Consider the following 26,294-nt stretch of genomic DNA (forward strand, 5'->3'; position numbering starts at 1 on the left):
AAGAATAACGGTCCTCGATGGCCAGGATTGTAGGGATCTTGGGAGCGTCCTCCGAAGGAGGTGCTCACCATTTCCCTAAGAGGCATAGTGGTTCTTGCTGTCACTATTGGTCGTGCAACATGATTCTAAGGATCTCAGGGACACTAATTGTTCCGAAACGTAATCCACAAGCTTACATGGTAGCTCGACATTTTGAGGTTGAAGAGGTCAGAGAACCGTTATGATGCTTTGGCCCACGGGCACTCTGGAGTGATAATCGAGGTCTAGGTTGGTCTTTTCACATGTCCTTGATGTTGCTTGAAGTTCTTGGGTAGACTATGGATTTGCTCCGAGGGCGGGTGAATCCCAACTTGCCATGTCATCTGGTCCTAACAAAGCGTGGGGGCATAGGTGGCATTATGTGATGGGTGTGCCGATTTTATCCAATAACAAGATTGAATATTAATCATATTTTAACTATTTCATTAATTAATATGAATATTTTACATGAGAGAAAGCGGATATAGATTGGAGAGAGAGATTTTAGGAATTGATTGGGGAGTAGGGTAATATGATATGCTCTTAATGGCTTATATGAGATATTTTAAGAGAGAGATTCTAAGAATATTTTTAGGTAATTGGGTCTGGAATGATGACATGACTTAATGAGAGTGGTGGGAATAAGAGAGGAGAGATAGTCAAATAGATGAAAGGTGACTTAAACTTTCTATATATATATATATTGATGGATAGATAAATAAATAGATAGATTTATATTTCTTCCAAACTAAGCCTTTATAAAAACTGGTATTTTTTCAATTGGTTTCAACCAAATGTGATTCTCATCCGTAAAATCACGAGATACAATCATGGAATCACTCAGGGTAGCGATGCAAAACAGGGCCTTAATATTGCCTTAATGCCTTTCCTATTCTATATTTGTATTCTTATACAGAAATTTCATAATAACAAGGATGTCCCTTATTTGAAATCCGGTCAGGTCATACTTCTTGCTTAGCTTAGGGCTTTATCAATTCATCTTCATCATCTCCATCCAAAAATACAAATATGATGAAAATTATATAAAATAATACAAAATATGAAGTCTACATATTTGCATTTTTATTCTATCCAAATGGAGCCTTATTTGAAATCCCGCCAGGACTCTATAAATTCATACTTCCTCGCTTAGCTAGCTTAGGGCTTAATCAATTCATCTTCATCCTCTCCAAAAGAATGCCCCGTAATCGGTTAATCCCGCCAGGACTCTATAAATTCTTACTTCCTTGCTTAGCTTAGGGCTTTATCAATTCATCTTCATCCCCTCCAAAAGGAACACAGAACGTTACTGCTACAGACTGCCGATCAAATCAAGCCTTGCCACGTGTTGTTCCTCTGCGACTTCCCGCTCTTTTTCCGTAGCTGACATGGCGTGCTTTGGGTTCCTTACAGCACATTCCCACATCAGAACCCAACTACGCAGTGATGCAAATCTGCAGCTGTCCGTAGGTACTCAGCAGAACCCTATTTTTCATTTCTTGTTTACTTATTGATTGCTGAAAGCTAGGGTTTCTTGCCGATCTATTGTTTATTTTTATTGTTTTTCTTTTTAAAGGGAAGCTTGATTACGATCAAAGAATCAGTTGTTTCTTTCGAGTATAGGTTTTCCTGAATGTTACAGTTTATTCTGGAGCGTTCTAGCTTAGAGTGTGGTGGATTCAGAAAATTAGAATCTTCGATCATGGGTTTATGTTGTTGTTTTCTTAGGATTTCTTGGGCTCAACTGCATATCTTAGTATTATATATTGAACTTAATCAACAAGATCATCTATTTTTCGGGGTAGCTTTGAAAGGTATTTAGCGCTCCAACAAGGGGGTTTTGCAGGTTCGGGTTTTTTCTGTAGGAGTGAGTTTCTGGATTTTCTAAACATTAAGGGTTTAGGGCTTTGACGTTTTTGTAGTTTGGAAGATCTCTGATTTTTTTTTTTTACCGAGTTTCTGAGTTCTAAGTGTTGTCTTGATGTAATCTTATGGTATTTTCTTTTTGCATTTTTTGGGCTTTGCAGGATTGAGGATTTATCTACTTTTCTTTGTTGGGGCCATGTGGAAGATTACTGAAAGATAAGATTTAAAGTTTGATCAGCCTAGATTTTGAATATGGAGGATAAGGTTTCAACTAAGAAATATAGGAAGAAAAAAGGGAGATCAGTAGTTGAGACGGAAGTTGGTGGTAAAAACACAGCAAAAGTTGCAGATGCTAATGAACATGAAAATATACTCATTGAGCAACGGAAAAGTGGCAATGAAGTCACAAGAGATGTAGATAGAAAGAAGAGTCCTGGTGATAGGCTCAATGAGAAAAATGCAGCTACGAATACCAAGGAAGAGAGTGATTTGGGTTTTGCAGGTGATGATGTAAAGGGTGAAAATACCATAAAGGGAGATAATGGGGGCAAAGTGAGAGGTAGAGATGTAGCTAAGGAGACCAAGGGAAAGAAGTCCATGTCAAAAAGTAGCAAAGTAATGGGTAACGTTATGGTTAGGAAGGGTGAGAATTCTGGCGAGGGAGATGTGCCTGAGGTGGAGAATGTGGAGACAGGCAGGACCCTACCAAGGAGACACAAACGAGGTGCAGATGCGGAAATAGCATTGACGTTCTTGTTGTCATCAGAGAAAGGCACATCTAGGTTAAGACCTAGGAAGGATATTCCATCCTTTCGGAAAGTTGTGTTAAGTGAGAATGATTATGACAGGATTGTTGGGAAGAGAGTGAAGATCTTCTGGTCTGGCTCAAGGAAATGGTTTGTTGGGCGCATCAAATCATTTGATACTGAGAAGAAGCTTCACAAGATTTTCTATGATGATGGCGACAAGGAAGAACTGGATTTGAAGAAAGAGAAGTTTGAGCTTGAGGTTTTACCAAGTGAGGCTTTCCCCATATATTCCAAAATGGAACTCAATCCTGAGAAGAAAGAAATAGGTTTAGATGGTGGTAGGATCACTGAGGTGACAACAAAGAGAGGGCCTAAGGTTGATGATGCTAAACCTGTAAAGCATGCACAGAAGAAGCAAAAAACAGTGTCAAAGCCTGAAAAATGGCATTTGGAGCTGCAGAGTGGAGAAGGTACTGAGGCTGATAAGGTGGAGAATCTGATTACAGATATGGAGGTGGATTCACTTACCAAAAAAGTTGAGGAGAATGAAATACCTGGTGAAATCAATAATTTAGAGAAAGATGTGGGTATTAGTAGTTGCGAAGATAATGATGGGGCTAAACTACCGAAAAGGCTTGTTAACATGAAGAAAAAGATGGCATCAAAGTCTGCAAAAAGCAAGGGTTCAAAAGCAAAGGGTAGAAAAGCTACTGGGAAGGAGGTGGGGAAGCTGGAGACCAATATGACTATACCAGAGGAAGAAGATGAGAAATCAGTTAGAGGTGAAATCAATGCAGAAAATCCTGGAGAAAATGATTCCCAGAAAAATCACAATGAAGCTGTCTCCACTTCAGAAGTACCATCTGAGATAGTCAGTGAAACATCTGATGAAGCAAAACCATCTAATCCAAGAATTAGTCCCGAGGAGAAAGGTTCAAATGGAGATGAGGTAAGTGGGGACATTGTGAGGGAGGATTTGCTTAAAGTAGGTGATACTGAACCATTGAAAAAGCAGGCAAATACAAAGAAAAAATTGGGAGCAAAGGCAGCAAAAAGGGGTGGTTTGGGTAGAAAGAATACTGACAATAAGAAGTTGATAGATCTCGTGGATATGGATCCTAATGTACTTCCTGAAAAAGCCGAGGACAAAGCTGTAAGTGGTAAAATTAATGTGGAAGGTGAAGGAACTGAGGTTGTTAATTTTGGGAAAGGTTGTCATGATCTTTCACAACGAGCAAGTCAGAAAGCCAGTAAAATATCTGATGAATTACCAAGTGCCAAAGGAGAAATGCTTGCTGTGGGAAAAAATCCTGAAATTATGAAGCAGAAGATTGAGAATGGTGAAGTTCGAGATAAAGAAGAGTCAAAAGAGAAGAATACCTTGGCAGAGCTAGAGCTGAATGCTCAGGCTACACATCTGCCAGAAATTGTTGTCAGAAAGGGTCGAGCAAAGATTAAAAAAAAGTGAGTATGGTTATTTGGAAAATTTCTTGTTGATTTGGAATTGGAATTTGTGCTTTTATACTTGATGCTCATGGTTGCATGGGCATGTTGGACAGAAAATGAAGTGCCGATTATGTAAATGGAAACTCTTCCTGTCTTAAATAGGTATGCCTCTGTAGTTTACTCAAGAGTTTAATATATTAATTAATTTTTGTCACTTTGTTAGAATATTTGTTTTCCTACCATAGTTATTAGTTATAATTATTGCCATGTTGACCACATCAATAGTAAGGTGGAGGATCAGACTATTCTTGGGGTTATTAATTGATTGCATAATTTGATTTAATTTTCTTATCATCACTTGCTTGCTTGAATTGAGGGTGTTGCTTTTGCAATTATTTTGTAAGGTTTGGCCTTTTATATGAGCTTTTGTCATTGAGTCTGCTTTGTTACTGTTTGTTAGTTCATTGCATTAGTTTATGGTAAGAAAACCTGGTCATTGAGTGGGCTGACCTCATGGTAAGGTGTTGCCACTTTACTGAATATTAAAGACATTAATACTTGGTCACTTACTTCCTGATAGAACCTATCTTAAAATATGGGTGGCTATTCACTATAGGCTTCAATATGTATCCCTTTTTTAACTAAAAATTAAAAAAGAATCTTGCTGATTTAGTGCAAATATACCATTATGGTAAGGTTCGATTTGAAATAAACATCAACAATCATTTAGTGATTAAGAAAACAAACTTTTTACTAAAATTTATTATTTAAATTTCAGTTAGCAGTGCATGTGCATGTAATGTATTCAAGAGTAATAGTTAATTAAAACCAGAAAAAAGATGACAAATAACATTGTAAGGAAAAAGTACAAAATCTTTTAAATTCTTACTCTGCTTTCCTTTTTATTTTCTTCACTTGTAGATCTATTAAGATATAGTTACTTATCTCTAAATACAATAGGTGACCAAGCAGTTAGTAGCAACCCCGAAGGGTTGTCCAAAGAATCTCAGCAGCTCCTTAGATGGGATTTGGTGGACTTTAGTTCTTAAAGGGGAAAGGGTGAATAAGAATTGAAAGAGTATCAAAGAATACAAAGAAGAGAAAGGATGAGTAGGGGGGAATTTGTAAGCATGGTTAGGTTGTGGCAGTGAGGAATTTTGGCTGGCATAGTTTTCAAGGCGCCAAGGTGAGGCTGGGCAACAGGGGGCGCCTTGTTGCCTAGTCGCCTAGGCGTCTCCTAGCGATGGATTTTGTTAAGTAAAAAACGTATATCCTAGGGTCATTCCCTAGGTTCCATAACCCTATTTCCTTAATAATTATCCATAATTTTCATAAGAATTGTATAAACTTCATATTAAAGTATAGAAAATCAACATTTCCATGAGAAGAAAGTGTAGAAAGAAAAGAAAATTCAAAAAATATAGGGGCTGAATCCCTATTTTTGTTAAAGGAAGAAAGGAAAAGGTGGAAGAAGAAGACTGATTGGTGATTAGGTGAGGTGAGCCTCTTGTCACCTAGGTTTGCCTTGACAACTATGTTGGCTGGTTGCGGGGAAGCAAGCACCTCGGTGCCAGCACCTGGGTGATGGATTTTGAAAAAGAATAACCCTTAATAGGGTAACTTCCTAGGTTTAATAGCCAGCAATTATCTTGTACTAATAATCACAAATAATCTTCATCAATTACAAACTTAATATCAAAACAGAGGAAGTATTTTGCATTTCATGAAGGCTTACAAAACAAAAAAAATAGAAAGAGGCTATACACCTCCATTGTTGTGTTTCCAGAAACATAGAAGACATATAGAACCAGGATGTCAAGAAAGTGCAGTTTGATTGACTTAATGATAGGAAAGTAGGTTGAGTTTGAGGAGGAACTTACTGCTCTGTTAGCATCGCTGGTAGATTTGTTGACTCTGTTCTGATGTGAGAAAGACAGGTTTGTTAACTCTGATCCGGAATTTGCTAGGAGATATCCAAAATTCCAGAGATACATTTGGTGCCCACGTTGATATCCCTGTGTTTTGCTGGAGAGAATTTTGATCTAAGTTTAGTGGTCGAGGATTCCTATATGCTAAGGTAGGTAAATAACCTGTCTCGGTAGATGGAGGATGGTAGCAAGTTTTCATTGACTTCTGTGTTGGAGGAAGGGAAGACGAACAGACAAGCTGGGGAGGGAGGGAAGGAGGTTGAAGATGAGGGTAATTTTGGCATTAAAGATAAAATTAATGTTTGTAAGGCTGATTTGGTGGATGTGGGGCTCTTTGAAATTGGAAAGTGTAGGACCTAGAAGATGAGGGTAATTTGGCTAAGGGGGGAGTTAACGAGGGACACGTGGAAGGCCAAGAGAAGTAGAATTTGGGGTTTGATAGGAGAGAAGAAGAGTCTCCAAATTCGAACATAGAGAAGCAGGCTAGGAACATGGTTTTAAGGTAGAGTGCGGTCCACCACATCACGGATTCCAAATCCATTATTGGGAAGGAGTGCATGCGGTTGGATCTCTTAAGGGTGATTAAAAGGAATTCTTTTATTTGCAAACGTCCAAAAGTGAAAAAATGTCGGTTCTCAAAATCGTCTTTTTCAGGTAAGGAACAAAGGGGGAAGGATGAAATTTGGGAATGGGTGATCATTAGATATGACAAAAGAGAGAAGAAGAAGGGCATCAAGAAGTCTAAGGCGGAGAGTGTTGAAAGTGAAGTTGTTCGAAGAGCTGTTCCTGACTATCATATTCCAGTATGCTACAATTGTAACAAGATTGATGTTTCGATTTCTGGAGTGGTGAGTCAGAAGGCGACTGATGCTGTATCGACTTGGGTTGTTTTCTCTCCTGAGGAGGAATCGCTAGATTCTTAATGGAGCAAAGGATAGGTTGGGGGAGAGGACAAAGGAAGTTTTGATTGGTGATGCTGAATCTGGAAGGGTTTTAGGAGAGGATGATGGAGGAAATGAGGATAATGATGTGGTTGCTTGGTGAATCTTTCCAGGTAGAATGCTTTGATTCCATTGACAGTCCCTTTGAGGAAGTGGTGATTGGAACGCTAGGTGTGGATTTAGGTAGGAGTGTGTCAGAGAATGATGTGGTCACAGAGGTGGCTCTCAAGAAATCTTGTGGAGCAAGGAATACATACATTGTTCACATCCAAGGTCTTTTCTCACCTGAAACTTTGGTTGGTGGGGGCAAGACCTACAAAAAATTACAAAAAGGTTTATAAGAGGGGAGGGGAGGGTGGACTCTTTGGGAGCCACTCTGTGGACTAGAAGAGGTAAGGTCATGTGGAAATGTGTCAGGGCAGCCACTCTGTGGACTCTTTGGGAGGAAAGGAATGCAAGAATTTTCTTAGAGAAGGAAAGAGGGTTAGATGAAATGAAGGATTGCATCCTAACAAGAGCAATCCATTGGCTGAAAACTGTGGATATCTTTGATGACTTCTCCTTTGATGATTTGTGGAGAAATTGGCTAGTAATAGCTAACACTTCAACAAAGAAGGATAGAATTCTGTCAGAATGGATTCTGCCTTTGGAAGGTGTCATCAAGCTGAACTTTGATGGAAGTAGCCAAGGCAACCCCGGGCCTTCAGGTATAGGGGGTATCCTGAGAAATAAGGACAGCAACATAATTTCCCTATTCTCAGGACCTGTGGGAGTGGGGGATTCCACAAGGGCAGAAATCCTTGCTGCAGTACAAGGAATTCAGATTGCCAACCAGCTTGGGGTGGAGCATCTCCTAGTTGAAGGGGACTCTCAGGTGGTAACCAGGTGGCTCCTAAACTTGGATACCACCATTTGAGGCTACAAAGATCTCATCAAAAAAGTAAAGTGGTTAAACCAGTAATATGAGAGTTGAGGTAAAATGGGTTAGTAGGTCTGCTAATTCTTTGGCTGATGCTTTAGCCAAACAGGGAGTTTCTAGGGAAGATATTTTTTGTGTTTCTATGCAAGTTGTTATTAATTTGGAAATCTGTACTTAACTAGCCCGGAGAGGTTGCAACTCGTACCTTTCCTTGAGGACTTTGTACTATTTTCTATTGCTGTTTTATAAAATCATTTCAATTATCAAAAAAAAGAGGGGAGGGGAGGGGGGAGACAACAGTGCTAACATTTGTAGATGTTGGAGAGGTGGACTTTCAAGTTAATAACAGTTCGGTCTCTTAGATAGGTTCATGTCAGCATGAAAAAGAAAATGGAATTGTTTCTAGTTCTGAAGCGAGAGATCCTGATAGAAGTCTGAATGATTGAGAAATTTGGAAAGCTTTCTATAGAGTAGATTGTTGAGAAAAATGTCAAGGTTGGCAAAAGTGTTGGCTTGTTTTTTTTTTTTTTGGGGAGGGGAGGAGTTTGCTAGTAAAGCCTTTGAGGAGTTTGAGAGGAGGGAAGAAAGTGGCAAGTGGGGAGGGAGGAGAGATGTGGGATGAGAACATTGACAGAGATGAGGAAGTGTTTGAATGGGAGGATTAAGAGTTGGTTGCCTGGGCCCTATGTGTTCTCGAAGCTCATGGAGGCAGGTGGAGGTGTCCGAAATTGGTGCTTTTGGTTCTTCGTTTTGTTGTGTCTTTAGTCTTGTGTTGTTGGTTGTAAGTTAGTTGTCTTGTTATCTTTCAGGTGATTTCTTATCACCTTTTTGTATTCTTTTTGTCTTTTAATGAATTTCTGTTTTTCAAAAGGGAAACCCTTAGGTGCTTGGTTGCATAGGCATTGCCAATGTTTTAAAAGCACAAGGTGCCAATAAAATTACAAAGGGCTTTTTGCACCTGAAGCACCAGGCGCAAGGCAACTGCATGCCTTTCTGAAAAAAAAATAAAAAAGTGCAATAACATGCCAAATAATTCAAAATAAATCAATAAAATATAAACAATACTATTAATTAAAAATATGTAAACATTAATTTTGAACTAAATATTTTAAAAAGCCTATTAGCTCAAATTAACATATAAAACATATTTAAAGTGAAAATGAAAAAATAACTTATAAAACATATTCAAGAATGTCAAACTTTCAATCTCTTTATTTCCTTCCCAATCACATTATTTCAAATAGCTAATGCCATGTTAAATATCTTTCATTCCTAATTTTATGAGCCATCTTTGTACCAAGCCCCTTGAAACAAGTCTCTCTCTCTCTCTCTCTATGTGTGTATATATATATAATTTAAAAATGGCCAAAAAGGTGTGGCTAAGCACAAGATATTCTGCTATCATAGACCCAGTCCCTGATCAACCCAAAAGAACTATTAATTACAACCTCTACAATACTCTTTTTATGCTAATAAATCCAAGATTTTTTAAGCCATATAGACCAAAAAGAAGCCAAAGGGACAACGGCCAAAATTTCTCTAACTCTCTTACTCACATTCTGAACATGCCACCCATGCAAGAGATTTTTTATGCTAATGAATCCAATAATTTTAATTATGGTTCATTATCTTTTAAAAAAATGTTTGTATCAAGAATGAATGAACATTAGCAAAAGAGGGATTCTTGGAGCTTTAGTAAGCAAGCAAAGCAACTGAGTTCCATTTTGTTCCACTCTTTATCATTAATTTTGTGCTATAAGTTAATATATTAGAGATATAGAGAGCTTGTCTACATGACCTACTCTATGTCAATCTTGAGCATTCATCAGATTGGCTGTGATGGATCCTGTAGTTTACATCAACCCTGGGTTGGAGTTTTGTTCAATTAATGATATCTCTCTACTTATTAATCAAAAAATTTCTCTTAAAGAACTTATCTAGGACATGCTTTCATGTCATTTGATCTCAAATTTTTACATGAATTTAGTATGAGGAATACGAGAACTCCCTTTTTAGCTCTAACCTAACTTGCATAGGTCATGTAAGTAAGCTTGCTATTTGACTGGACAAGGGTCTATATTCATAGTTTCCATATTTTCTATATTATCATACTTCCTCACATCCCGGTGATGCAATATTTAGTAATCTGAACTTTGCATGAAATTTTTAAGGACTGGTGCTCCCATTGCAAGCTTATTGCAGAGGTTGAGGAACCATGATTTCATGCCAGGTTGATAGTAGGCACTCTGAGGGATTTTGTGGATGTTAAATCTCAAATATTTGTTGGTTGCTGAACATGTGTATTGGCCTTGGGCAATATCATCTTATTTTACTGTACTTGCACATTCCCAATGAGGAAATATTTAGTAATCTGAAACTTTGTATGAAATTTGAAAGATTGGTGCTCCCTCTGCAAGTTTATTGTGGAGGTTGAGGAACCGTGATTTCATGCCAGGTTGATAATAGGCATTCTGAGGGATATTTTGGACATCAGATCTGGATTTCTCTGATTACTGAGCAGTTATTTTGCTTTGAGTGGAAGATGGCAGTATGAATGTTCACTCTAGCTGTTTAGCGTAGTAACTGCTATTAATATTTCTGCAGTCTTTATCTTGGTTCTTGTGGTGCTCCTCAGGCACTTCCATCTTTCCACAAGTGAGTTGCCTTCAGTGGCATGGTGTGTTGTTATAGCTAGGGCTTATTCTCGTTATTTTAAAATTATGTTTTTTCTCTATTCTTTTCATTTTATTGTGCATATACATAAAGTTGTGTTTCCATGTTGTTTAAGTTTCTCTATTTTGAGTCAAATTTCTTTGTAAGCATAAAATGAAGGTGTAGTTAATGAAGCTGGGGGTGGGGTTCAGTCCTAATTGGAAATGAATAAGCTATACACTGTAAGCTCTTTATTTTATAGGATGGAATGACTTAACTGAATGTATCTTTTGCATCCTGATGCTGCTCTTGCGTAAATTTTGTGACAAGATCAGATGTGAGTTTGTTCCATCAAATTAATAGAATAGTTCCTTCATTTATTCTTAAATCTGTTAAGATATATTCTCATATTCTGTTTTCTATCCATTGATTATTATTGTTTTATTGCCTAGCAACCATTGCATTACAACATAATTTTGATTTTTTGATTTGTCAAGGGTGTGTTTGATAAGTTTGTAGCTGAAGATATTTGGTCTGCGGAAGACTAAGATATGTCTTTCTGTGTTTGAAAAGAGATCTTCCACATATCTTTGGGTTTTTGGCCCCATGGTTCTAAGTATCGATATGCTCAATATGCAAAAATTTTAGTATTGGAACGAGGATGTGGAAGTACAATAATGAAAGGAAGAAATTCAGATGGTTAACTAGAGACATGGAAGTAAGGACAGGGTGGGTCAAGCAGAGTACAAATGCCATAGCAGAGTCGTTAGCTAAGCAAGGGGTGGAGAGAGATTCATTGTTTTGGGCACTATTGTAAGGGATTGGGGTTTTGTGGGGAGAGATAAGAGTTTTTATCTCTCATGAACTTAATCTGTTTTAACAGTCTGTAATTACCACATTCTTCTCAGTTTAATAAAATTGATATTGATAAAAAACAAATAGTATTGGATGTTTCAAATGAACAATATACTTGAATCAGAAAGTAATTAGGGTTCAAGAATTGAATCGGGACATCTCCAGGAAGGGTATTAACCTTTAAAAGTGGTCAGATGTCCTGATTCCCCGTCTTTGGTGTTTCGGTGAGCCAAAGATATGATATGATATGTCCTATATGGGGCCTATCATGTCGTTGTTTTGAACCTTTTTTTGACCCTAAAACTGTTGAAAGATCCATTTTGGAAGAATGATTCCAAGCTTTCATGATCTTTGATAAATAAGCTTCCTATATATCAAACAAAGGGCAGAGAATGAGAGAGAAGAGCCCTTGACCACTGAGATGTGCAGTCTGTGTTTGCCAAAGAATGGTCTTTTGTGAAAAATAAGACCAGTCTGTGTTTGCCAAAGAAAGTTTTATCACAGTTCCCCAGTTTCTCAAAATATGGGATTGTTTGAAGATTTTCCGCAAAGCTTTGCCAAATGGTATTTAAGTCAACCAGCCTCTTTTATCTCTGGCAGAAGGCATAACCTTAATAATAAATGCATTTTTTATAACAGTAAACCCTAAAAGTACATTAGACTATATTGAATCCTGTGTTGGATCTAAAACTAGAGCCTCATTTGTTTTGCTGTTAGTCACCTAGGCCACAAGGCATTTTCTGGTTTGTGCTCTTATATTATCTTTTTGCATACATGTTCGGTGCCTTCTTATTATGGTAGGAAAATGGGAAGGCAGAGACAACTTATCATATATTTTATACTATATTACTATGTTCTATGTTAGCTGTTGTTCATTACTTGTTTATTTGGATTCTTGCTGCAATATATTGTTTCTTGGATTCAATGTGCTGTAACCATTTTTTTTTTTTGTCTGGATTAATCTTATTCCTCGTTATGATGTTATATATACAGGTGGGCCTGTTTGGTGCATTGAGGTGGTGGATGAAAACTACTTAACAAGAAACATGGTCGTGGGACTGTCTAAATTTACACAGAAATGGTAGATTTGAATAGTTTCAACTTCTAAAGAGCCTTTCCCTTTGAATTGAGTCCTCGATGATTTAAAACCACACCAAAATTTGTATATCTGTTTGCTATTGAATTTTTCCTTTCTCTCTTAAAAACCCTATCTTAAACTTTCATGGCTTCCTAATTTGTGATCTTCATAGTTTACAGTTAGATGCCCTGTTATCTAAAACCAATTTGACCAAGAAAATGAATTTTAGTTTAAAAATATATTTTCGTGAAAACCATGGATCAAAGTATCTTGATTTGAGATTCCCGATACACTAAATGAAATATAAATGCACATTTTCATGAGTTAGGGCCCGTTTGGCTTGCGGGAATAGGGGTTTGGAATCAGAAGCATAACGAGCCACTCATTCCGATTCTAACTGTTTGGTCGGCTGGAATCATAATCCCATTTCTATTCTTAGTGGAATGGCATTTCTCCGTTCCTCCTAGGGAATGAGTGAAATTTCATCCTGCTGATTTTAATTCCCTTTCTGATTTCTGTATGAGCTAAGCAAATTATAGGAATAGATCATTTCGATTTTGATTCCAATTCAGATTATGATTCGAATTCCGGTTCTGATTGACTATAAACTTAATGGACCCTTGATACCTATCATATATCTGTTTTGTTTTGCAAATAGTTGATACCCGAAACATTCTCAGTTGTTGAACCTTTGACACATTTGACTCGTGAAAAAAACCAGTCTATAGAGCGTGTTGATACCAATGTTTTAAAAACTAACCTGGAATTAGAATTGCTTTGGCCACTGGTTTTTGATATTAATCTGGTTTGAATGGATGGTCTGTTCCAAATGAAAAAAAAGAATAAAAAATTAAAAAAATATTTTAAATAAAAGACATCCCAAAACTGTTGTTCAGATTGAATAGATTGATGGTTTGACTACCTGGTTCTGCGGGTCAGTGACCAAGTCAATGATTTTTGGCCAAAGAAGAGGTTAGGGGTGAAACAGAACTGGTTGCATGGAAGGTTCTCAAACTGAATGATCTGACCATTTAGGTCAACAATTGTTTTAAAATACTGGTTGATACTTTGAACCATTGTTGAAATCTTAAAACATGTTGGTCAGTGATCAAGTCAATGATTTTTTGCCAAAGAAGAGGTTAGGGGTGAAACAGAATTGGTTGCATGAAAGGTTCTCAGACTGAATGGTCTGACCATTTAGGTCAACAATTGTTTGAAAATACTGGTTGATATTTGAACCATTGCTGAAATCTTAAAACATGTTGTGGAATGTTATTAGTGCCATAGCCATTGCTGAAATCATAAAACATATTGTTGTGGGATGCTATTACCACCATAGGTCTTGTACCACTCTAACAATTGTATTAGGGGTTTTTACCGTTCAGTTCACCCCAGAAATCTTAGTTTCATCATACATTTCAGGCTAGGTGTCAGCTCGGAATTGATGCCAATTCATGGGTAAGTATGGGTGTTATAGGTGGAGCTGTTTATAAATTTGAATTGTTATAGGACTGTAGTTCAAATCAGAGTTCTGAGGTGGAGTACGATCCAAAAATCCCAATTCTGGCTTATGCAAATAAAATCAGAATATATGCTTATCAATCAAAGGTGATCAATTTATTGGTTATATTTAAGATGTTTTATGGCCAAAATCGGCCAGCCATGATCATGGAGCCTAAACCCAAGCAGGCATTTTTGCAGTACCTCCAAGCATTTGAATGAGTTGTTTTTTATATAAATAAGGATAAATTTCTTAAACTACCTTAATGGTTTAGTCAATTGACTCTACCCTTATTGTTAACATCTAAAACTCGTTCACATGTGACGAATGATTTTCGAGCTGGTCCTTAACCAGCGGCGGCGATTGCCCCCTCCACCTCCGGCCCCTTTGTTCTCTCTCCCCTTTGGCTCACCATGCTGAAATGACCCTAGCCCATTTCAGTCACCGCCGCTTGTCTCACCGCCATCTGCACATACTTCACTGGCATGTTGGTATACGGCATGATGTGGAAGAGCAGCAACGGTGGCATCTTCTGATCGGATACGGAGACAGTGGTGGCAGTTCAGGGGTGAGTGCATCAATGGAAAGCCATGTCTCAATGTTGATCACAATGCCTCTTGACAACATCAAGATGAGACACGAGACTAAAGGTTTTGGATGTAGGGGAGAACAACGAAACCCACAGGGATTTCCAACAAGGGAGGTTTTAGGCGGAGGAAGAGAGGGAACCAATGTACCCAGCTCAGTCGAGGCTGATCTCGGTGATTCGGCTGATGTTGGCGACTATGCGGTCGCATCTGAACCCACAAGTAAACCGCTCACCATTTCTCTGTTGGTTCTGGCATGGGGAAAATGTGGCGCCTCCACCGTGCATCGTAAGCCTAGCTACTCTTGGCAACTCATACATCTCCTCTATTCCCTCAGCAAGCCTAGACCCCAGAAGGAACCTAGATCTGAGTATCTCTTAGATTCGATAAGCCTAGATCCCATAAGGAACTCAGATCTGCAAGGAACCGAAATTTGAGATCTGAGATCCGATCGTCATCTGTCGTTTTGATGCAAGTACTCAGGTATGTTGATACTCGTATGCTCCTACCACCGATGGTTGGAGTTGCAGCGGGGGTGGCGGAACATGGGAGAAATAAAAAGTAAAAAGAAAAGTGAATTAATGTATGACCTGTTATCCACTGACCAGGTCAAATGGTTCGGGGCTAAATAAACCCGGAAACTTGGCAACCAGTTTAACAGGTTAGGTCAAGCACAAGTTAAAAACAGTCTTGAAGAAGTTGATATTTTGAGCTTAATCATAGAGTATTCCATAAACTTTTTGTTTTCTTTGCCTTTTCACAGACTTCTCTTTTCCTTTATTTGTTTTTAAATCCTGCGTACAACATCATAACGTTGGCTTTGCAGAGTACAATAACTTAGAGTTGGAGCTGCATCTTACAACATTGGTTTTGCATAGTACAATAACTTGGAGATAGAGTTGAATCTCACAGTTGCAATACCACAAATATGTATGTACTGTAGATAGTTTGTTTTTAATGTTATGTTGTAAATACTGTATTCTGCATAGGCTCTATCTAAACTATGCCAAACACTATGGCTTCCCCCCCCCCCCCCCCCCCCCCTTTCTAGGCCTTGTGAGGGTGATTTAAGGAATAAACTGGGGAAAGAAGAAGAGAGGGAGAAACAGCTCGAAGAAGAGAGTTTAAAAATTTATTCTTCAATGTGAGAAACCTAGAAACTGAAAATTACAATTAAATTCCTACTAAAACTGAAAATTACACCTAAATCCCTACACTAACAATGAAAACTAACTTATATCCCTACTAAATATGAAAATTACAAATAACCCCTATTAAGAAGACATTTTATAATTAAAGCCAAATTTTGCATTAATCAAAGTAAACTCTAAATTAATACCATCTACACCTAAAATAAGTATGAATTCTATTTGGCAAGAATGGCCACGGGGCGGGTTTGGGGCAGGCCACCCCCTCCCTGTCCCCGCCCCGAAGTCAAGATACCTTGCACCGTACTTGCCCCATCCCCGGTGGCGGGGCGGGGCATCCATTCCCCATCAGGGACAAGGAATCCTCGAATTTTTCCCGCTCCAAGGCAATTACTTAAAAATTATCTATTTTATGGACAATTTATACATAGGATATAGGAATTTGGGGTATTTTAGAATTGAATTATAATAATACTTTAGGGATAATTCAAAAATAAAATTATGGAATCCTAATATTTTAAGAATTTAGGAGAAACTAAGAGATATTTTAAATATCAATATTAAACCTAGAGATATTTTACTAATTTACCTTTGGGTTCGGGGAATTATATACAAAACCCGTCCCCACACCATACCCAGTTCGGGGAAAATTTATTTTCCCCATCCCCGCCCCATTCGGGACAAGGCGGGGCGGGGCGGGGCCCTGATTTTATGGGGTAAATTGCCATCCCTACTATTTGGTGCTTTAGTCTCAAAGTGATCTCCATCAATTCTCCTCGGCTGAAAAGAACTCTCCTTAGGAGAGGTAAAAGAATGATATTGCTCCAATAGATCTAGGTTTAGGTGACGAATTTTCTCTTCTAAAATCCAAGTAGTATTGGTGTCAGGGCAACCTTTCCATTTCACAAGATAATGCTGAAACCGCCTAGCCTAGAAATAACAATTGCATCTTGGGTAGTACACTCAATTTTTTTAGTATGTGAAGACTGAACTCGAGGCAGAATGGGTATAGGTAATGAAGGTAAAGCAGTGCTAGATATGGGCACACCTACAAGTAGAGTAGGAGGTTCAAAGGTGTCTCAATAAGGAAACAAATCCTCCACATTGAAAGTTGAGATAATTCCCATGTCCAAAGGTAAATCAAGTTCATATGCATTAGGTCTTATCTATTTTCGGATGATGTGAAATGGGCCATTGGCTTGGGGATATAACTTTTTAAAGGAGTGTTTTGGATAACGCTTGGGATGCACATGAAACCATGACATAATCTCCTTCATTAAATTCTTGATTTCTATGATGTGCATTTGTAGCAAGTCTATAGTTTTTATTACTTAAAGCAATTTTTTGTCTTATACTGGCATGCAAGTCATGGATATAGGGCAAAAGAATCAGCAAAAGCAGAAGTATGGGCATTAAGAGGCAAGGGAACAAGGTAACAGGTTTAGGAGGAGTAAAGCCATAGACAATCTCAAAAGGTTCTTTGTTGATTGATCAATTAATTGAATTTATTATAAGCAAATTCTGCAATGGGCAATATCAAGTCCCAACTACCTAAATGCTCACCAACTAAACATCTAAGTAAATCTCCTAAACTTTGGTTAACAACCTCAATTTGACCATCAGTTTGTGGGTGAAAAGTAATTGAGAAATTCAACTTGGTACCCAAGAGTTTCCACAATGTTTTTCAAAAACAACTAACAAACTTAACATCCCTATCTAACACAATTGATGTAGGTAAACCATGGATCTTAACAATTTCCCTGAAAAACAGTTTGGCCACCTTTTAGGCATCACCAGTTTTATGGTAAGGGAGAAAATGGGCCATTTTAGAAAATCTATCCATGACCGTAAGGATGGAATCATGTCCTCTAGTTGTTTTAGGCAACCCAAGAACAAAATCCATGCTAATGTCTTTCCAAGGAGTGTGGGGTATAGGTAAAGTGTGTATAATCTTGTGTTCCTCTATTTGGCTTTAGCTAGTTGACATGTTCAACATTGAGACACAACTCTAGTTACATCCCTCTTTAAAGATGGCCAATAAAATCTGTCCTCAACAAGGGCAATAGTTTTATCTTGACCAAAGTGACTAGCTAATCCTCCAGCATGTAATTCCCAAATAAAAAAGTCTCGTACTTAAAAATAGAGAACACAAAATCCACATAATCGTGTCGATTACCACTCTACACATCAAGGAAAATGATACCAAAATTTGGGCAAGAAGTAATGTTTAGAAAACCAGAACGGATCAGTTGAACCATAACCCGGGACCCTGGTCAGTTTGGTCATACCCCAATAACTGCTTTGGTAAAAAAAACCAGTGAAAATCAACTGACCAATTAGTTTAATGAGAAAACTAGTGAACAAGTCCTAGTTTCATGAAATTGCTTGGGTCCTTACCAATAATCTACCTCTTAATTTGTGTTAATTAATGACTCCTTATTATACATATTACTTTTTTATGCATGTATTTAAAGAAAATGTAAATTAAGAAACTTGAATTCTAATAATTTGCTTTAAAATTTAAGGAACTTGCCATCAATACATCATATTTATTTACATTAAAAATTGTAAAATGTATTATATATAATATTATTATGACCTCTAGTATATTTGTATATATGCCACATCACATTGTTTGACCTCCAGTTTGACCCCGATTGAACCTCTAATTTGTGAACCTCTCTCCTCTTTGGTTCTATGCCCAATCCGGTTCTCAAGGGTACTCGTCTTTCGACTTTTCAAAACCGATCACATTGATACTCATGGCTTGGAGAACAATGACTACATGGCTAAGGGCATTTATTGGTTTGTTCTCAACACCTATACGATGTTTTAGAACAAATGTATATTCTTGAATAAATTTTTAATCCACCTAGCATGCCTAACACTAAGTTTACATTGTGAATGCAAATAAGTTAAAATATAGCACAAATTCTTCAGATAATAGGTAATGCCTCCCGTGTTAGAGTGCGTACACCACTGTATTAAAATCCTTATTGTAAGTGGAATATTTCTATTTAGAATCATTGAGCTTCTTACTAAAATATGCAACTGGATGGCCCTCTTGGCATAGAATGCCTCCAATTCTAACTCCCAATGCATCACATGCTATCTCAAAAACTTTATTAAAATCAAGAAGTTAGAGAACGAATGTCTCAGTCATTTTCTTTTGATCTCTTTGAATGCCCTAGAAGAAGATGGTGTCCATTGAAATTCCCCTTTCTTAATACAGTCAATAATAGGAGCCATAATGGAACTGAATCCTCTAATAAATCATTTATAGAAAGTGACTAACCCATCAAACTGTGAACTTCAGTAATGGATGTGGGTTCTGGTCAATCTCTAATTGCTTTTACTTTAGAAGGATCTACAGTTAAACCTTTGGTAGACACAACAAATCCTAGAAAAATGACCTCCAATTGTAGGAAATAACATTTTCTTCAAATTCATTTAGCTCAAAGTGTCTCAAGAACTTGCCTAAGATGATTGAGACCCTCTTCTTTAGAATGACTATAGATTAATATGTCATCAAAATATACCATCAAGAATTTTCAAATAAAGGGTCGCAAAATTTAAGTCTTAAATTACATATAAGTACTAGGTGCATTAATCAAGCCATAAGGCACGACTAGCCACTCATAGAGCCCATCCTTTGTTTTAAAAGCAGTCTTCCATTCATTACCAATTCTAATTCAGATCTAATGATATATATCCACTTCAAAGATTAATCTTAGAAAACCATTATGCACCAGCCATGAGATCCAACATATCATCAAGTTGAGGTATTAGGAATTTATATTTAATTGTGATCTTATTGATTACACGACTATCGATACACATTCTCCATGATCCATATTTCTTAGGAGTTAATAGGGCTGACACAACACATGGACTTAAATTCTTACCAAGTTCTTTCTAAAAGTTTGTCCACTTGTGGTTGTAATTCATCATGCTCCTTTGGATTCATCCTATAATGTGAGAGGTTTAGGCATTTGAGATCTTAGGATTAAGTCAATGGCACGATGAATATCCCTCAAGGGTGGTAATTCACTTAACAATTCTTTTGGAGCCACATCTTGGAATTCTTTCAATAAAATTGCAATCCCAAGTGAATTTATAGTTGATTTTATAGAATCAACCTTAATATTTTCTTTGGCCATAACAAATAAAACTACACCTAACTCTTTTCCTTCCCTTTCAAATTCTTTTCAAGTTAAAATATGTGAAGGTTTCCTTTTTGGAGGGTCAATCGGGAAGACCATTTTGGATTTATCCTCCCCAAATGGTTTGGCTGGTTTTACAAGAATAGGTTTCCCTTTGTGCTTGATGATGTATGTATTTGATTGACCATAATGGGTAACATTCATATTATATAACTATAGACACCCCAATAAGACATGAACAACATCCATAAGTAGAACATCGTGCCGAATCTTATTTGAATAATCACCCATTTGGATGAGAAGTCTTATCTACCCAAGCTACTCTATATGGTTGTGGGTGTGGTTCAGGTTTGAGCTTTATCCTTGATCTGGCATATTTATATACGACATTCATCGAATTTCTTACATTAATGATGACTTTGCACACAACATCCCCACAATTAAAATAGGCTTAAAAAATGCTAGTGCACTTCCAATCATCTATCTCAGTAGGAATGGATAGAATACACCTCATAACACTAAGGTGATGATCATCAACACCACCTTGGTTCTCTTCAAATTCAAACTTAGAAGGTTCTTCTAAAGACTCAACAACTTGATCAATATCTTCACCCTCAAAGTTCGATTTGGACAACGTGAAGCAACATGTCCTTTACAATGACAACTAAAACATTGAATGTCAAACTTTTTTTATTTTGAACTAGTAGTAGTGTTAGTGGTGGTTCTCTAAATTGGATTGTTACTACCGCTGCACATTATGAACTAAAACATTGATTTGGACATAGATTTAGGTGCTTGGGTGTCTCCAATTTGAGAAGACACACGATGAAAGGTAGACAACTTTTGGAAAATTTCAAGCATTAAGACCTTTTGGAATTATTACTACCACTAGACATTAATGGTTTTTGACGTGCAAGCCTATTAGTCCTTTGAAAATACATTGATTTGGACATAGATTTAGGTGTTTGGGTGTCTCCAGTTTGGGAAGACACAATAAAAGATAGACAACTTTTAGAATTTTTCAAGCGCTAAGCTCTTATGGTAAGCCTCTTCTATGGTGTCGGGAGAATGCAGATTCAATTCCCTTTTCAATTCAGGTCTTAAACCATTAATGTACTTGGTAAGAATTACCCATTGTTTTTCCCTTATATCACATTTCATAGACATCCTCAAATTAGTTAAGGTAATTAGTTACACTTAACGACCATTGTTTCAAATTCATCTATTGCTCCAATAATTGCCTTTTATAATTTGCGGGAATATATGTTTCCCTCAATTTAGCTTTTATTTCAGCCCACAAAGTGATGGGTGCCTCACCTAGATGCTCAATGTCTTGTTGAACCCCTTACTAATAATGCTTGGCAGATCCTACTAGCTTTATCTTAGTAAAGCGAATACACTGGGTATCTGACATGTTATACCATTCAAAGTAAATTGATCAAACTAAGCTCAAGAAGATTATTTTAGGCCATATATAGATTTTTATAGTTTACAAACCTTGCCTTCACTTTCAGGGACAATGGCACCAATAGGGAAATCCATATACACTTCCTATTGCAAATCACGATTCAGAAAATCATTTTTAACATCCATTTGTTATAATGGCCAAGATAAGTGAGTTGCAAGAGATATCAAAGCCCAAATAGGGTTCATTGGCAATTGGAATAAATCTTAAGATAAGCAATGCTACAAGTCTGGGTGTATCCCTTAGCTACTAGACAAACTTTATATCTCTTGATAGAGCCATCAACATTATATTTTATTATGTATACCCACTTACGTCTAACCAATTCCTTTCTCAGAGGAAGCTCAACTAATTGCTAGGTTTGATTCCTTTCCAAGGTCTCAATTTCTTGATTCATAACCTCTTTCCAGAATAATTGGGTAATGGATTCTAAACATTCTTGGGAATAGAAACAAAAGATAAGACTACAAGAAATGTATGGTATGAAGGAGATAGAAATTCATAAGATACATAATTAGAAATAGAATAAGGGATGTGATAGACTTCAAAACACACTTTCTTTTTCTCTTTCACAAGGCAATAGGAAGATCAAGATAACTAGACTCGACACCTTCAACACTAGTACTAAAATCTTCAACATGATCAAAAGAAGTAGAGTTAGCAACAATAACATGATCATCAAAAGTAAAAACGAAGTGAAGAGGAAAGTTATTTGAATCCATGGTAGCAGATTGAAGTGGATAATCAGCATCTTGAGCCACCCTCTAACATTTGTTCATAATATATGTTTATTTGAAAGCTAGTTGTGACTCACTCCCAGAAGTGTAAGAGAAGATAGGGCTTTTCAATAGGGGTGTGGGTTCCGGGAAGCTCATGGTCAGCTCAAAGGAGTAGGAGTCGCCACCCATTTTTTAGAGGAAATGGGCCCTCACTTTCGAGTTTGAAAAACAGTTTACTGTCCTTGATAGCGGCTTTGTTCTCCGCCAAGGAAAGGCACTGAACCAAAAGGCTTTGGGTTCAAAGGATTGGGAGAGGGAAGGTGTTAGGCACCCCTCTCTCCAATCTGCTATTGCAGCCCACTACGGAAGTTTTTTAGGCTTAAATTCTGACAGAAACACACACTAACAAGATTGTCCAAAGCTCTTGAAATCTGGCAAAAATGTTCCCAAATTCACCTAGAATTGATTTGAGGTGATATTATCAGGTCTTAGGTACTAGTTTTCCTAAGACCCTCGCCTCTCTACCTCTTTTTCTCAATCCGTAGGAAGATGAAAATACAAATTTCTCAAAATTTTAAAGCTTTAAGCAACCTGAAACTAAACTAAAAGCAAAGAGGTCTGGAATGAGAGGCTTACCTCTCGTGTACGACCTTGAAACAAGCTTTCCAGCAGCTGAAAGGACTTCAAATGAAACTTGAACAAGACAGGAGCTTGGCTGGGCATTTCTAGTGTTGAGGCTGGAAAACAAAGGATGAGGCTTGAACTTGTCTACAAGGATACCGAGATTTCAAGCAAGTTGGGTGTGTTATAGGAGTTGGAAAGCTCTCCCCCCTTTTCAAGCTCGAGCTGGGCCTCTATTTATAGAGAAAATGGAGGGAGATGGGTTTGAAACTCGTCCAGCTACAATGTTTATAGCTCAACAGAATTTTTTCACAAAAATGGGCAAGGATTTTGAGAGAAAGGGGCTTGTAGTTGACCCTTCCTTCTTTGTGCAACAAATCTTCTCGATTTTGGATAGTTTCTCATGGGTTTCGTGCGTCCAATGAGGGACTGGAGTGTGTCGGACGTTGTAACCCCGTATTTTGGGTTGACAGTGGCAAAAAACATAAATTTGAAGAACTTTTAAATGCTATTTTGTATTTTCTTGATTTTAAGTAGGGGCTTGTTTGACATTTTGGGTTTTTTAAGCCTATTAGGCTCAAAATAATGGTTCAGGTGTTTTAATAGGGTTAAGTAAGGATCTGACGTCAGTCCCCACCCACTTAAGATCCTATGTTGAACAGCTAATGTGGTGGTTCAATCGGGTGCATCAAAAAGGTATCTCTCTAGTTTAAAGGTCAAACAGATAAATCTAGTAATGGAATTTGGTGTGTTGGGGTTTTCTGGGTCTCTAAACATAGTGGTGAGGTTTGATCGGATAAATGGGGTTGGGAAGATTGAGATCTGTTGCTGACAAGCTCGGATCAATAAGATTTGCTGAAATAGAATCTTTGTTTGATGAAGGGTCAAACGGGGGGGGGGGGGGGGATTTTGGAATGAAATTCGGTGGGTAGGCATTTTCAAACATCCCAAATCTGATGAAAGTGATGGATATTTGATCAGAGGTGTGTATTGACTGATTTAGTTCAGATCATGGTCTTAGCTTATGGTTTTTCAATCAACGAGAGGGTCCAGAATGGAATCTTGCTTTTTCAATGGATAAATGGAGGTGTTTAGTCATAAAATTTGATGTGCTGGGATTCTTTGGGTCACTAAACATGGTGGTGGGGTCTGATTGGTCAAATAGGGCTTGGATGATGGATGTTTGTGACAGGTGAAGTTTTGATCAATAAGATTCGTCAAAACAGAATCCAGGCTTAATGTTAGGTCAAACGAGAGAATTTTGGGATAAAAATTGGTGGGTAGGTATGGATTGAGATTATGAGGCTGTTGGAATGGTTTGATCATGTTAGGTGTGTACAGATCACGAGTTTTAGGTTTGAGGAGCATCGTAGTGTTATGTGCGTCGAAATAGGATCTTTGATGGATGATTGGCTAAATCCAAGAATTTGGGGTTGGAATTTTTGCATGATTGGTTGTTTGAGGATTTTGTTTCACATGATGGATTTTGATCGGGGATCAAATATGGTGATGTGGCATAATCAAGTTCATCAAAAGGGAATCAAGTAGATTTAACGGTGGATTTATAGGCATTTGGGCTAAAATTTGGTTTCTTAGGGTTTAGGCATGTTTTAAAATGATTGGTGTGGTTTGATTGGGCATTCAGAATGTAGGAGATGGGTTAAAGAAGGGACCAAGCAAAAATTGGGTGCTAACAAGGGGCAAAGGTAAAACAAAAGGGACTAGAACTAGAACTGAGACTAAGGAAAATGAGGAAGAATTTTGAAATCGAGTGGTGTGCATTAATCTTGCCACCAATAAATAATTTGATATCATTCACTCTCTAGCCCATAAATCCAAGATTCCACCATAGAATTATTCCAAATAAAAGTAGAAAATATAAATATTAAATTTTAGATCATTGGCCTAAATCGAGAACCAAATTCTTAGTTCACATGTTAACTAGGTCAAATCAACTAGACTAGTTTAGGCCTATTTGATCCTTGTTTCAAATATGATTAAGTTTAGTTTAAGAACTGAACATAGTGCTTTGCTACCATTATTGGTTAGGTTAGAAATCATATTTAACATGGCTGAATTAGATCTAGTGCCTAGCTGAATTGTAAAAAATTTCTAACCCAACACAAGAACCGGTTTCTTAGTATCTTGAAATCCATAATTTTTTAATTGATCTTGCATCGAACTGGGCTAGGTTTGAAACCTAAATTAAATGCTGATCATACCTAATACAAAGTCCACAAAATTAGCTCCTAGAGTGGTAGTTCACACCCAATATCAAACCTTGGTGTGACTAATGTCTTTCTCCAAAAACTCAGTTAGGGACTAAAAAAGAATAAGCTCCTACAATGGCTAGTTCGAACTAGGGTTTTAGACTACAAATAGAAGAAAGATAGAGTGAAGAAAGTAGGGAGAAAGTGGATGGTTTGCCCCCTCCCTCTCATCCCTTATATAGAGCACTCTCCTAATCTTATTATGAGTTTATCTAAATCAGATTTGGATCAGAACTTATCTTTAATTAGGTAAGAATCATCTTGTTAAGAGAATGGGTGCACCATACCCAAATCCATGCCCATATTCAACCCATTAAGTTATCATGTGACTACTTAATCAATCTTATTAATAATGGGCTAAAGCTCATTTTCTTCAATGGTTCATGTCCCAAGGCATTGCATAGCCACTTTAGGATTGAATATTGTGTGACATGGGGCCCAAAAAGGTTTTACATAAGTCCACAAGGGTTTGGCCCTACCCCCGAAAAGGGACAGACCGAATTCACTATCTATGGGCAATGAACCCCTGGTCCAATCAGTTTGAGATCAGTTTGGAATTAACATTTAAATATAAATTATCTTTGAATTTAGCCACACTATGAAGACCCAAGGATAATAGACTTATGTAAGATGAAACCTATCATATAATCAACCTTATAACAGCCTCTTGCATCTAGCCTCTTGGCCCATAATCATCAAAACATTGTTCATAAGGAAGGACTTCTTCCCTGACTACAAAATACAATGTCATACTCTTTACTCAAATGGATCCTGAGATTAAAACATGTGCAAACCTTTTCAATGAAATAATAATAACATATAAATACATTTTGTAAATCAGATTTTAAATACAATTGAAATTCACTATTGACAGTTTAAGTTTCCATCAGAGAGAGTGTAAACTTTGATATTCACTTTGTCTGACAAAGAAGACGATCCTATCAATCACACACTCATAATCAAGTCTGGGATTTAAGTGCAACTGTCCATTTTTTCCCATCTATCTCCACGGTCCAGGGCATAACTAAAAATTGACCTAGGTTCAGTGTTTCATCCAAACACCCACTAACTATGCTTAGGATCTAATCCTAACACAAGTCGCATAAGTGTCTAGTTTAAGAAATAATTTACAAAAACACACTAATTGAACACAAAACAATGATGTACCTAGATTAATCATAATAGAATGTTTGTGTACGTCTATTTGATTGGAGCTAAGGGCATATACTATCTAACATCCCATACTTCCAAGAGAATATGGACCCCACACATTTTTATGCACAATATGTAATGACAATAAAACTCTTTGTATTGCTTGGGTGATAAATTGTTTTACAGTGCTTTTGAAAGTTGACATATTTCACATTG

General features: G+C 37.3%; 1 protein-coding gene across 5 annotated transcripts; it reads left to right on the forward strand.

Moving 5' to 3' along the window:
- The first annotated feature begins 969 nt into the window (after positions 1-969).
- Positions 970-12,705, forward strand: LOC104585916 (uncharacterized). 5 transcript variants are annotated; one of them, XR_002023591.2, is made up of 5 exons: positions 972-1,488; positions 2,046-4,097; positions 4,193-4,241; positions 10,472-10,522; positions 12,368-12,705. XR_002023591.2 is itself a non-coding variant. In XM_088898388.1 (4 exons), the coding sequence occupies exons 2-3, from the start codon at positions 2,137-2,139 to the stop codon at positions 4,213-4,215; spliced, it is 1,983 nt and encodes a 660-aa protein (XP_088754514.1). In that variant the 5' UTR covers positions 970-1,484; positions 2,046-2,136; the 3' UTR covers positions 4,216-4,241; positions 12,368-12,705. The 5 variants fall into 5 exon arrangements, 4 of the variants coding, with proteins under 4 accessions (XP_088754514.1, XP_010241262.1, XP_088754516.1 ...); XM_088898388.1 differs by lacking the exon at positions 10,472-10,522 and having other exon boundaries at positions 970-1,484; positions 2,046-4,096; XM_010242960.3 differs by lacking the exon at positions 10,472-10,522.
- The last annotated feature ends 13,589 nt before the right edge of the window (positions 12,706-26,294 follow it).

Source organism: Nelumbo nucifera, chromosome 2 (genome assembly GCF_055504915.1).
Source record: "Nelumbo nucifera cultivar China Antique chromosome 2, China Antique-T2T, whole genome shotgun sequence".
Lineage (NCBI taxonomy): Eukaryota > Viridiplantae > Streptophyta > Magnoliopsida > Proteales > Nelumbonaceae > Nelumbo > Nelumbo nucifera.

Coding starts and splice junctions, on each gene's coding strand:
- LOC104585916 (XM_088898388.1), top strand. CDS start 2,137: ATGGAGGATAAGGTTTCAACTAAGAAATATAGGAAGAAAAAAGGGAGA. Junction 4,097..4,192: donor TCGAGCAAAGATTAAAAAAA/AGTGAGTATGGT, acceptor CATGTTGGACAG/AAAATGAAGTGCCGATTATG.